This window comes from Bos mutus, chromosome 2, assembly GCF_027580195.1.
Source record: "Bos mutus isolate GX-2022 chromosome 2, NWIPB_WYAK_1.1, whole genome shotgun sequence".
NCBI classification, from domain to species: Eukaryota; Metazoa; Chordata; class Mammalia; order Artiodactyla; family Bovidae; genus Bos; species Bos mutus.
Genome location: NC_091618.1, coordinates 13237716 through 13247939, shown reverse-complemented (window position 1 = coordinate 13247939; position 10224 = coordinate 13237716). Strand labels below are relative to the sequence as shown.

The window sequence follows — 10224 nt, the reverse complement described above, 5'->3', positions numbered from 1 at the left end:
AAGCAGGGTGCCTGAGAGCTCTGGCCTGGGGCCCTCTTCTGGCATTGACACTCAGCTGCACTTAAGACAAGTTACTTCAAAACTATGGTTTTCAGTTCCTCATCTGGGAAATGGGGGTAATAATATTGGTTGCCTCAAAGGGTTATCCAGAGAATTCAATGAGATGGTTCATGTAAGACTGCTTGCCCTGGGAGGTGGGCACCATTAGCATCCCCACCTTTCAGATGAGGCACAGAGAGGTGAAGCAACCTGTCCACAGTCACACAGCAAGTAGAGAGCACACCCAAGTCATCTGGCTCCTAAGTCTGTGCTCTCAACCATCTTCCCTACTGCTCGGCTCCTAGTGTGCTGTGCTTGGTCGATCAGTCGTCTCTGACTCTTTGCAACCCCATGGACTGTATAGGCCACCAGGCTCCTCTGTCCATGGGGATTCTCCAGGCAAGAATACTGGAGTGGGTTGCCCCGCCCTCTCTAGGGCATCTTCCCAACCCAGGGATTGAGCCCAGGTTTCTGCATTGTAAGCAGATCCTTTGCCATTTGAACCACCACAGAAACCCGCCCAGCTCTTACAAGGGGCTCGTGTACCTGTTCGCTTCGATATGACTCTGAAAGATTGTTAGGCAGAGAGTGATCAGGAGAAGGGGGCAACATGGGCAGATGGTCCTGCGTGGACAAAGGCTTGAGGAGCACTCAGATCCAGGTGAGGCTGGAGAACAGGGTGTGGGTGGAGAGCCAGCAGACAGGACAGCCAAGGTTGGAGGTGGGAAACTGGGGCTGGAGTTGTAGGTGGGAGAAGAGTGTTGGCGTGGGATGTGGGCGCCAGGCAGGGCTGGGGTGTGAGGCTGTTGGACTCAGGTTTACCTGGGCTCAGTCTGGGAGCTTCAGGCCAGTGCAGGCTCTGGGCCTGGAGGAGCCACCCTCCACCCACCTGATATTTCCTGGATTCCAGCTGCAGCTTCTGCAGGCAAAGGAGCCCTTGTGGTCAGAGGGGCCTCTGGAGCCCAGGCGGGGAGACTCCTTCCCTCCCTCCCTGGCACACACACCTCCATTCAGCCTGGCCCCGCCCTCCAAGGGGGCTGACCCCACGTTAGTGGGGGGCCCGCCTGACTGGGAGGCTGGGCCAGCAGGCATCGAGGTTGATAAGACCTGGCCCCCACTGGCCCCCACGACTGTGCTGCTACTGCCCGCGTGCCAGAACCATGAGGGCACTCAGTGGCCCCCGCCTCATGCTCTGTGGTCTGCTGCTGCTGCTGTTCCAGGCCCCATGCGCCCTTGGCCTCGCCCCACTGTCCAGAGGTGAGGGGGCCCCATGTGAGGTGGGGGATACTGGGCACTGAGACAGACAGAGGCTAAATGGGATCCAGCATGGGCGGGGGCGGGCAGGCAGGGGTGCCCCACAGGGCTGACGCAGGAACAGACAGAGATGGTGACAAACACAAGGACCAGGGTGGGCTGACCCTGTCTGTTCTGTGCGGAGCGGGCATGAGACGGCTTCTCTGAGCCTGTCTCTCGGCTTTGCAGCTCCCAGGCTGTCCTCAGGGACCAGGCACCCTGCAGGGATGGTCTTGGTCTTCTGGGTCACTGACCGCACAGCCTTCTGTCACCTGGGGCTGCAACCAGGCCCAGGGCTGAGCTCACGACTCTCTGATGACTGCAGATCTGAGGGAGGAGGGGTGGCAAGATGACATTCCCCCTTCCACCAGCGCTTCCAGCATATTCTGGACTGGGCTGTCCATGAGCTGTACCACTGAGTTTCAGTTGTGAGGACAGAGTCCTAGGATGCCCAGCTCCTCCTGTGCAGATGGGGAAATTGAGGTCAGAGAGAGGAGGACCTATCTAAAACCACAGAGTGAGTGAGCAAGCCTCAGAGCCTCATGGCTCCTGGTCCACTGTCCCATGGTGTGGCCAATGCCCTCTCCATCTCTGGGCCTCAGTTTACCCATTTGTAGCCTCAGCTAGTGGCAGCCAGGAAACCAAGTTGCAAGGTGATTTCTGAGGTCCCTTGAGGACTTCTGATGTCCCGGCCTGGGGCACCATGGCTGGGAGATAGGACTGTCCACACACCTTGTCTTTCTTGACGCTTCCTGCATCCCTGCTTGGGAGCAGCCCAGATTTAGTGGTGGACAGAGTGCAGACTTCTGTACTGGCTGCAGGGCCAGGCCAGTGATAACATCAAGCATTAAGCCTATCCTCCCCTCCAGGCAGATGAGAAAAGCGAAGCTTCAAAGCTGCAATGATCTGCCCAAGGCCACAGAGCTAGGACTCGGACTCCGTCTACCCCACTTGGGCTCTGTGTCCCTCCCAGCACATGGTGCTGCCTCCCAGGCTGTCTGGAAAGACATCGCTCCCTGGGGGTGTGTCTTGGGGGCCCACTTGATCAGACTGCCAAGGTGGCCACGAGGAATTCCTGCTGTTTTTCCTGTTCTTAGAGACCAGCCAGCAGGCTCTGCGGGACTGGGGCCAACTGGGTGCGCTTTGCTGATTCTCTTTGACGCTCAGATGAAAGAGCCCACGTTGACGGGTGTTGCACTGGTTTTCAAGGCTGTGCCCGCCGGAGGGCCGACCCTCAGTTCCCTCCTGCCCAGGCAGGGCAAAGAGAATCTCTTGTTTACACTCTGGGCTGAAACCTGAGACGTGAAGGCTATCTTCTCCTTTGCTGCCTCTGAGAACCCTACATGCCCAGCCTTGAGCTGGCACCTTACACATATTTTTGCTTGCCCTCAAAGGATTCTGTAAGGAAGGGATCGCCTGTCCATTGTACAGACAGGAAACTGAGGCTCAGAGAGGTGAAGGTGCCATTTGAACCTTTGTCTTTCCTATGGGCTGAGCTGGGGGCCTCTGGCAAGTTGCTTGCCTGAGTCCCCATGCTGACAGCAGGACCCAGCCAGGCTGATTCATGTCTGGTCTAGTCTGCCTGAGGCCTCAGGTCTGGATCTAAGTAGCCCCTGATGCCCTGTTCCTTCGTCTTAAGTATCTCCGCTCCATCCTCCCGACCTCTGCCCCCTCCCAGGGCACCTCTGCCGGACCCGGCCCACCGACCTGGTGTTCGTCGTCGACAGCTCACGCAGCGTGCGGCCCGTGGAGTTTGAGAAGGTGAAGGTGTTCCTGTCCCAGGTCATCGAGTCACTGGACGTGGGGCCCAATGCCACCCGCGTGGGCCTGGTCAACTACGCCAGCTCCGTGAAGCAGGAGTTCCCGCTGCGGGCCCACAGCTCCAAGGCTGAGCTGCTGCAGGCTGTGCGCCGCATCCAGCCGCTGTCCACGGGCACCATGACGGGTCTGGCCATCCAGTTCGCCATCACCAAGGCCTTAAGCGATGCAGAGGGTGGTCGCCCCAGGTCCCCCGACATTAGCAAGGTAGGGGCTCACAGGAACGTGGCAGCCTGCGGCAATGAAGAGATACAGCTAGGTTTTCAGGGCCAGGAGCCTCGGCCTCTGGAGGGGAGGAGATTGTACAAGGCCGCTCCCCAGGGAACCCAGGGTAGGGATACTAAAAATAGTGCTGCCCCTCTGGCTTCTTATCAAGAATCATCTCAGGGGGCCTCACCACACCCCCTTTCTCCAGATAAAGAAACATGGGCTCAGGAAGGTGAGTTGTATTTCTAACCCAGGCCTGTCAGGTCACCAAGACAGGGGGTCGGGCATCCAGGCCAGGGGAGGAGACTCAGGAATCAGAAGCAGACTCAGGTCAGAAGCAGAAAAGCAGCCAAAGGGGCTGGACGCTGAGTCCCAGACTCCTACAGAGCAGTTTGGAGGACCCGACTTAGGGCAGGCTGGACAGGGGGTGGGTGAGGGCCAGCCTCGGCACCAGGGTCCATTCTTGTGGCCCTTTCCCAGATACAGCACACAGGGGACTGGTGGGAGGGGAAGTGTTTTCTTCCTAGGGAAGTTAGTGTCTTGAGGAACGGAGGGAGAAAAGGCAGCATCTTCCTTCATTCCGTGGGCATCTATATGGGTACCACCTCTCTCCCAGGGTATACAAGGGAAGATGGGCAGAAGAGAGGAAAAACTTCCGCTCTTTAGCGTCTGCCTCTCTCTGGTGGCCAAAAGGTAGAACTGCATGGAGTTGAGTACAGAGGTTTGGCCCTGCCCTCGCAAGCACCCCCAGGCTGACGGAGTGGAGGTGGCTCTGCCCTCAGAGGTCACAGAGCTGTCTGATGGAGGAGGAGACACCCAGAAGCCCTAGTCAGACGGAAGAGCACCTAGCCACGCCTCTCACTCGGAAGAAACCTTTCTCCTCTTCCACGATTCGAGTTCTTTTTCTCGGGCCTGATATTGGTGGTGGCGGCAGTCATATCCACCTGCCACCGAACAGCTGTGTGACTGGGGCTTGCCACTCCACCCCTCCGGGTCAATCTCCTCTTATGTCAACCGTCCTGGGGTGTTGGGGGGGGTGGTGCTACTGGAGGACCAAGTGGCCCACCCAGTGTGGGGAGGGAGGCCAGGCTCTCGCACGTTCCTCCTCTGCGTCGCAGGTGGTCATCGTGGTGACGGACGGGAGGCCCCAGGACAGCGTGCGGGACGTGTCTGCGCGGGCCCGGGCCGGCGGCATCGAGCTGTTCGCCATCGGCGTGGGCCGCGTGGACAAGGCCACGCTGCAGCAGATCGCCAGCGAGCCGCAGGACGAGCACGTCGACTACGTGGAGAGCTACAGCGTCATCGAGAAGCTGTCCAAGAAGTTCCAGGAGGCCTTCTGCTGTGCGCGGGTGGCGGGGGGCAGGCGATGGGCCAGGCTGGGGGTGGTGCTGGGGGAAGGGAGATTGGGGAAAGGCGGTCGGGTGTCTGGCCAGGGCCAGGGCAGGGGCAGGGCTGAGAGCGGACAATTGGGGGCGGAGCCCGGGAAGGAGGTGGCCTATAAGAGGCGGGGACTGAGATTGAGACCACATTGGGGGCGGGGCCAGGGCCTTATCTGGGCTGATTCCCACCCAGTCCCAGGTTGAAGGACTTGGGGAGGAGGTGACACTCAAAAGACCTTTTTTTTTTTTTGGAGATAGAGTCCTGGCAGGGAACATGGGGAGGGCCTAAAAAAGCCTGTGCTATTTGGCTGCGGCGTGTGTATGTGTGTGTGTGTGGTGGTTGGGGGGTGGAGGGTTGGGATGCCAGTCTTCTGCCATGTGGGAAGGTCTGAGGGGGCTTGAGCATTGGGGTGGAGAAATTTCAGAACCTTTAGCGGGGTGGAGGAGGCAGTGCAAGGATTCTTCTCTACGTGTAAAACAGATCTAGGAAGAGCCTGAATCTAACTGAGAATTCTAGGCCATAATGCACAGTACCACGAATGTGGCATTTCACAAATATTTGTTGAGCGTCTTCTGTGTGCTGTGTTCACTGCTGCGTGTTTTGTTCTAGTCATTTGGAATACAACAGTGAACAAAGGGGATTTAGGCCCTGCCCCTGTGGCCTATATCATTTCAGCAGGAAGCTTTAGTTTATTATCAGCAATGCCACCATCTCCAGGGATGTCAGCCTGGCTGCAGTGATTCTGGCCTGGGTTGAGGGTCTGGAACCCCACCTGGGTGAGGGCCTGAGTGACCCTGAGCTTATGAGGGGCGATTCTGGCTGAGATATCCAAGGGCCGGTGACCGTGTGCTTCTGTCTCCTCTCGTCCCTGCAGTGGTGTCAGACCTGTGTGCCACGGGTGACCATGACTGTGAGCAGGTGTGCGTCAGCTCCCCGGGCTCCTACACCTGTGCCTGCCGCGAGGGCTTCACCCTGAACAGTGACGGCAAGACCTGCAATGGTCAGTGGGCCGGACACAGGCAGCCTGGGGAGGGTGGTGGGGAGGGGATGGGGCCTTGACCAGTCCCCAGGAAGCCCACCCGAGCCTCCCTGCTCCTTGCCTCTGGACCAATCTGCAATGGATATCTTCTGTGGACTTGTGGACACAGAGGGGGAAGGAGAGGGTGGGATGAATTGAGAGAGTAGTATTGACATGTATGCACTCGCATGTGTGGAGCAGATAGCTAGTGGGCAGCTGCTGTGGCTTCCCGGGTGGCTCAGTGGTAAAGAATCTGCCTGCCCATACAGGCACTGCAGGAGATACAGCTTTGATCCCTGGGTCGGGAAGACCCCCTGGAGGGGGAAATGGCAACCCCCTTTAGTATTCTATCCAGGATAGTCACATGGACAGAGGAGTCTGGTGGACTGCACAGTCTCTGGGGTCATAAAAAGTTGGACACGACTTAGTGACTGAGCAGGCAGGCAGGGGAAGCTACTGTAGAGCACAGGGAGCTCAGCTCAGTGCCCTATGATGCCTAGAGGGGTGGGAGGGAGGCTCAAGAGGCTTGTGTATACATATGGCTGATTCATGCTGTTGTACAGCAGAAACTAACACGACATTGTAAAGCAATTATCCTCCAATTTAAAAGAAAGAGATGTCTTCTACAGTTTGATGTTTGCAGTTCTCTTCTCACTGTCCCTCTTTTTGCCACTGTGGATGGTGGGTTTAGTGTGGTAGAAGGAGTTACATAGTCTTGAACTCACATCTTGGTGCCACTACTTCTGAGTTGTGTGATTTAACCCTGTTTAGAGCTTCAAGTTTCAATGCTGGAGGTTAGGCTGCCCAGAGGGAGTTCTGAGGCCCAAATGGGATGATGTTCTGAACAGCTGTTGGGTGTGGTGGGTACCCAGCCACTGGCTGGGATGAATGACTGTGTCCTTAAGCTTCACCTCACTGCCTTCCTACCCTCTCCAGTCTGCAACGGTGGCGGGGGCAGTTCGGCTACTGACCTGGTCTTCCTCATTGATGGGTCCAAGAGTGTGCGGCCGGAGAACTTTGAGCTGGTGAAGAAGTTCATCAACCAGATTGTGGACACGCTGGATGTATCGGACAAGTTGGCCCAGGTGGGGCTGGTACAGTACTCAAGCTCTGTGCGCCAGGAGTTCCCACTGGGCCGCTTCCACACCAAGAAGGACATCAAGGCAGCCGTGCGGAACATGTCCTACATGGAGAAGGGCACCATGACTGGGGCAGCCCTCAAGTACCTCATCGACAATTCCTTCACTGTGTCCAGCGGGGCTAGGCCTGGTGCCCAGAAGGTGGGCATTGTCTTCACTGATGGCCGGAGCCAGGACTACATTAACGATGCTGCCAAGAAAGCCAAGGACCTTGGTAGGTGCTGCTGGGACCCTGAACACCACCAGTGGCCAGGGGTGCTCATGGAACAGCTCAGTTTCAGTTTAGCTTAGGTCTGTTCTGATGAGTGCCCTAAACCCAGGTTTGATATAAATGAGGTTTGTCCAACTCTTTCTTATACTGATGAAAAAACTGAAGCCCCAGAAGAGTAAGTGGATTGTTCTGATGGCCTTTTGGTAAGTGAGGCTTGGAACTTTTCCAGTTGAATATTCCCAAGAGCATACCATCTGTTGGCAGGCAACCCCACTTTGGGACAAGCCTGAGTCTCAGCTTTGTCACCTATTAAATGAAAATAATAGCAACCAGTAGATGGATATTATAAGGGTTACATGAGATTACAAAGTTCTCAGTACAAGGAGTCAGTACAAGTCTGATATATTGTAGCATCTCAGTAAATGTTGATTTCCTCAATGTCTTTGTCCCAGGCATTGTGCCTGCAATTCCAGCATCTGCCACCAGGAGGTGACGGGTTTGATTGCCTGGGCATTCCCCAGATTTAGCCATGGTTGCCTGTCCCCACGGTGAAAGTGAAGTGAAGTGAAAGTCACTCAGACGTGTTTGACTCTTTGCAACCCCATAAACTATACAGGCCAGAATATTGGAGAGAGTAGCCTTTCCCTTCTCCAGGGGATCTTCCCAATCCAGGGATCAAACCCAGGTCTTCTGCTTTGCAGGCAGATTCTTTACCAGCTGAGCCACAAAGGAAGCCCAAGAATACTGGAGTGGGTAGCCTATCCCTTCTCCAGAGGATCTCCCTGACCTAGGAATTGAACCGGGGTTTCCTGCATTGCAGGCGGATTCCTTACCAACTGAGCTGTCAGGGAAGCTGCCTGTCCCCATGGCCACCATTATTCACCTTGTTCCTCTTGGCAGGCTTTAAAATGTTTGCTGTGGGTGTGGGCAATGCCGTGGAGGATGAGCTGAGGGAAATCGCCTCAGAGCCCGTGGCAGAGCACTATTTTTACACAGCTGACTTCAAGACCATCAACCAGATTGGCAAGAAGTTGCAGAAGAGGATCTGTGTGGGTGAGTGAGACCAGAAAGGGCACCAGTGGGAGGAGGAGGTGGGGCTCTGATGATACGTGTGGGTGTCTGTTTGTGTAACCATCCTGGACTAGATATGGATGGGGAAAACAGGAGCTGGGATAGCATCATGAGTTGGCAGAACTGGGAGGAGGGCTGACCAATCTGACTTTTCAGTTCAGTCACTCAGTCGTGTCCGACTCTGCGACCCCATGGACTGCAGCACGCCAGGCTTCCCTGTCTTTCACTATCTCCTGGAGTTTGTACAAACTCATGTCCATCGAGTCGGTGATGCCATCCAACCATCTCATCCTCTGTCATCCCCTTCTCCTCCTGCCTTCAATCTTTCCCAGCATTAGGATCTTTTCCAATGAGCCAATTCTTCACATCAAGTGGCCAAAATATTGCAGTTTCAGCTTCAGCATCAGTCCTTCCAATGAATATTCAGGACTGATTTCCTTGAGGGTTGACTGGTTTGATCTTCTTGCAGTTTAAGGGACTCTCAAGAGTTTTCTCTAATACCACAGTTCAAAAGCATCAATTCTTCGCTGCTCAGCTTTCTTTATAGTCCAGCTCTCACATCCATACATGACTGGAATGTACACATGACTGGAAAAACCATAGTTTTGACTAGACGGACCTTTGTCAGCAAAATAACGTCTCTGCTTTTTACTATGCTGTCTAGGTTGGTCATAGCTTTTCTTCCAAGGAGCAAGCATCTTTTAATTTCATGGCTGCAGCCACCATCTGCAGGGATTTTGGAGCCCAAGAAAATAAAGTCTGTCACTGTTTCCATTGTTTCTCCATTTGCCATGAAGTGATGGGAATGGATGCCATGATCTTCGTTTTTTGAATGTCGAGTTTTAAGCCAGCTTTTTCACTCTCCTCTTGTCCTTGGTCTGATTTTTTACAGCCAGCAAACATGTACTGAATGCTCTTTTACAAGCGGCACTGTTCTCAGTGCTCTCCAAATGTGAAATCATTTAATCCTATTTGGTAGGAATATTGTTATCCCCATTTTAGAGACAGGAAAACCAAGGCCAGAGGGGTGGAACAACTGAGTAACTGGAGGAGCCAGGATTTGAACCCTGCTTCCTCTCCTGGTTCCCAGTGGTAAAGAGTGTAGATTCCCCAGTCAGACAGGCCTGGGTTTGCATGTTTGCTTTGACACTAACTAGCTGCTGGCTCTGGGCAAGTTGTTTACCTTCTTGAGTTCTTCGTTTGTAAAACGGGATTGATAACAAACCCAAAGAGTTGGAGTGAGGAGTCACCAAGATGACCTCGGGGCCCCCGACTACAGCGTCCTGCACGTCGTAGGTGGTCAGCATTGGGGAGGCTGTTTTGGAGTTCTTTATCAGGGTTTTGAGGGGTCAGGAAGACATTCAGGGATGGCCCCCTCCGTCACTCCTGGGAGCTCTGTCTCAGGAACTCTACATGTCTCTCTGCCTTCTCGCATCTCCCAGGCCCCACACTCCCCCAAGGCGCTCCAGTTCTGGCCCTGAGCAGTGACTACCCGCCTCCCTGGCAGGCAGCCACTCACCAGCTCCTTTCCCTTTCCCCACTTTCTGCCCACCCCAGAGGAAGACCCGTGTGCTTGCGAATCCATTGTGAAATTCCAGACCAAAGTGGAGAAGCTGCTGCAGGCCCTGACCCGGAAACATATCCTTTCCCAGAAGCCTCTGCGAGGAGAGGGAGCGGTCAGGAGGGCCCTGTGGTGGCGGGGAGGAGAGAGCCTTGCCCCTTGTGTGGTGGGGTCGGGCAGGCTCCTGCTGAAGACGGGCTGGATCCTGGCCCGGGAGGCTGGCCTTGGCTTTGGTACTGACAAGGGAGAGGCAGAAACCAAGAGCTAGAAGCTGGGCACACACGGAGTCCTGGATATGCTCGGGAAAACGTGGTGCCTCTGGACTCCGCTTTCTTAGGCGCTCGGTGACCTGCCTAACTCACCAGACTCCTCTCAGATGGGGCTGCACCCCGCACAGCTCCCCGGGCTCAGGCAGGACTAGGCGGGTACCCAGCAGGCCTAAACCTGCACCTGGGCAGGGCTGGGCTTTCCAGACCCGCCGTAACTG

At 55.4% G+C, this 10224-nt stretch overlaps 1 protein-coding gene across 1 annotated transcript; it reads left to right on the top strand.

Moving 5' to 3' along the window:
- The first annotated feature begins 1157 nt into the window (after window positions 1-1157).
- Window positions 1158-10005, top strand: MATN1 (matrilin 1). The gene is made up of 7 exons (XM_005906160.3): window positions 1158-1296; window positions 3011-3357; window positions 4476-4698; window positions 5612-5737; window positions 6692-7108; window positions 8006-8158; window positions 9734-10005. Exons 1-7 carry the CDS (start codon window positions 1200-1202, stop codon window positions 10003-10005), a joined length of 1635 nt encoding a protein of 544 aa, XP_005906222.2. The 5' UTR covers window positions 1158-1199.
- Window positions 10006-10224: the final 219 nt, after the last annotated feature.

Coding starts and splice junctions, on each gene's coding strand:
- MATN1 (XM_005906160.3), top strand. CDS start 1,200: ATGAGGGCACTCAGTGGCCCCCGCCTCATGCTCTGTGGTCTGCTGCTG. Junction 4,699..5,611: donor GTTCCAGGAGGCCTTCTGCT/GTGCGCGGGTGG, acceptor TCGTCCCTGCAG/TGGTGTCAGACCTGTGTGCC. Junction 8,159..9,733: donor GCAGAAGAGGATCTGTGTGG/GTGAGTGAGACC, acceptor TGCCCACCCCAG/AGGAAGACCCGTGTGCTTGC.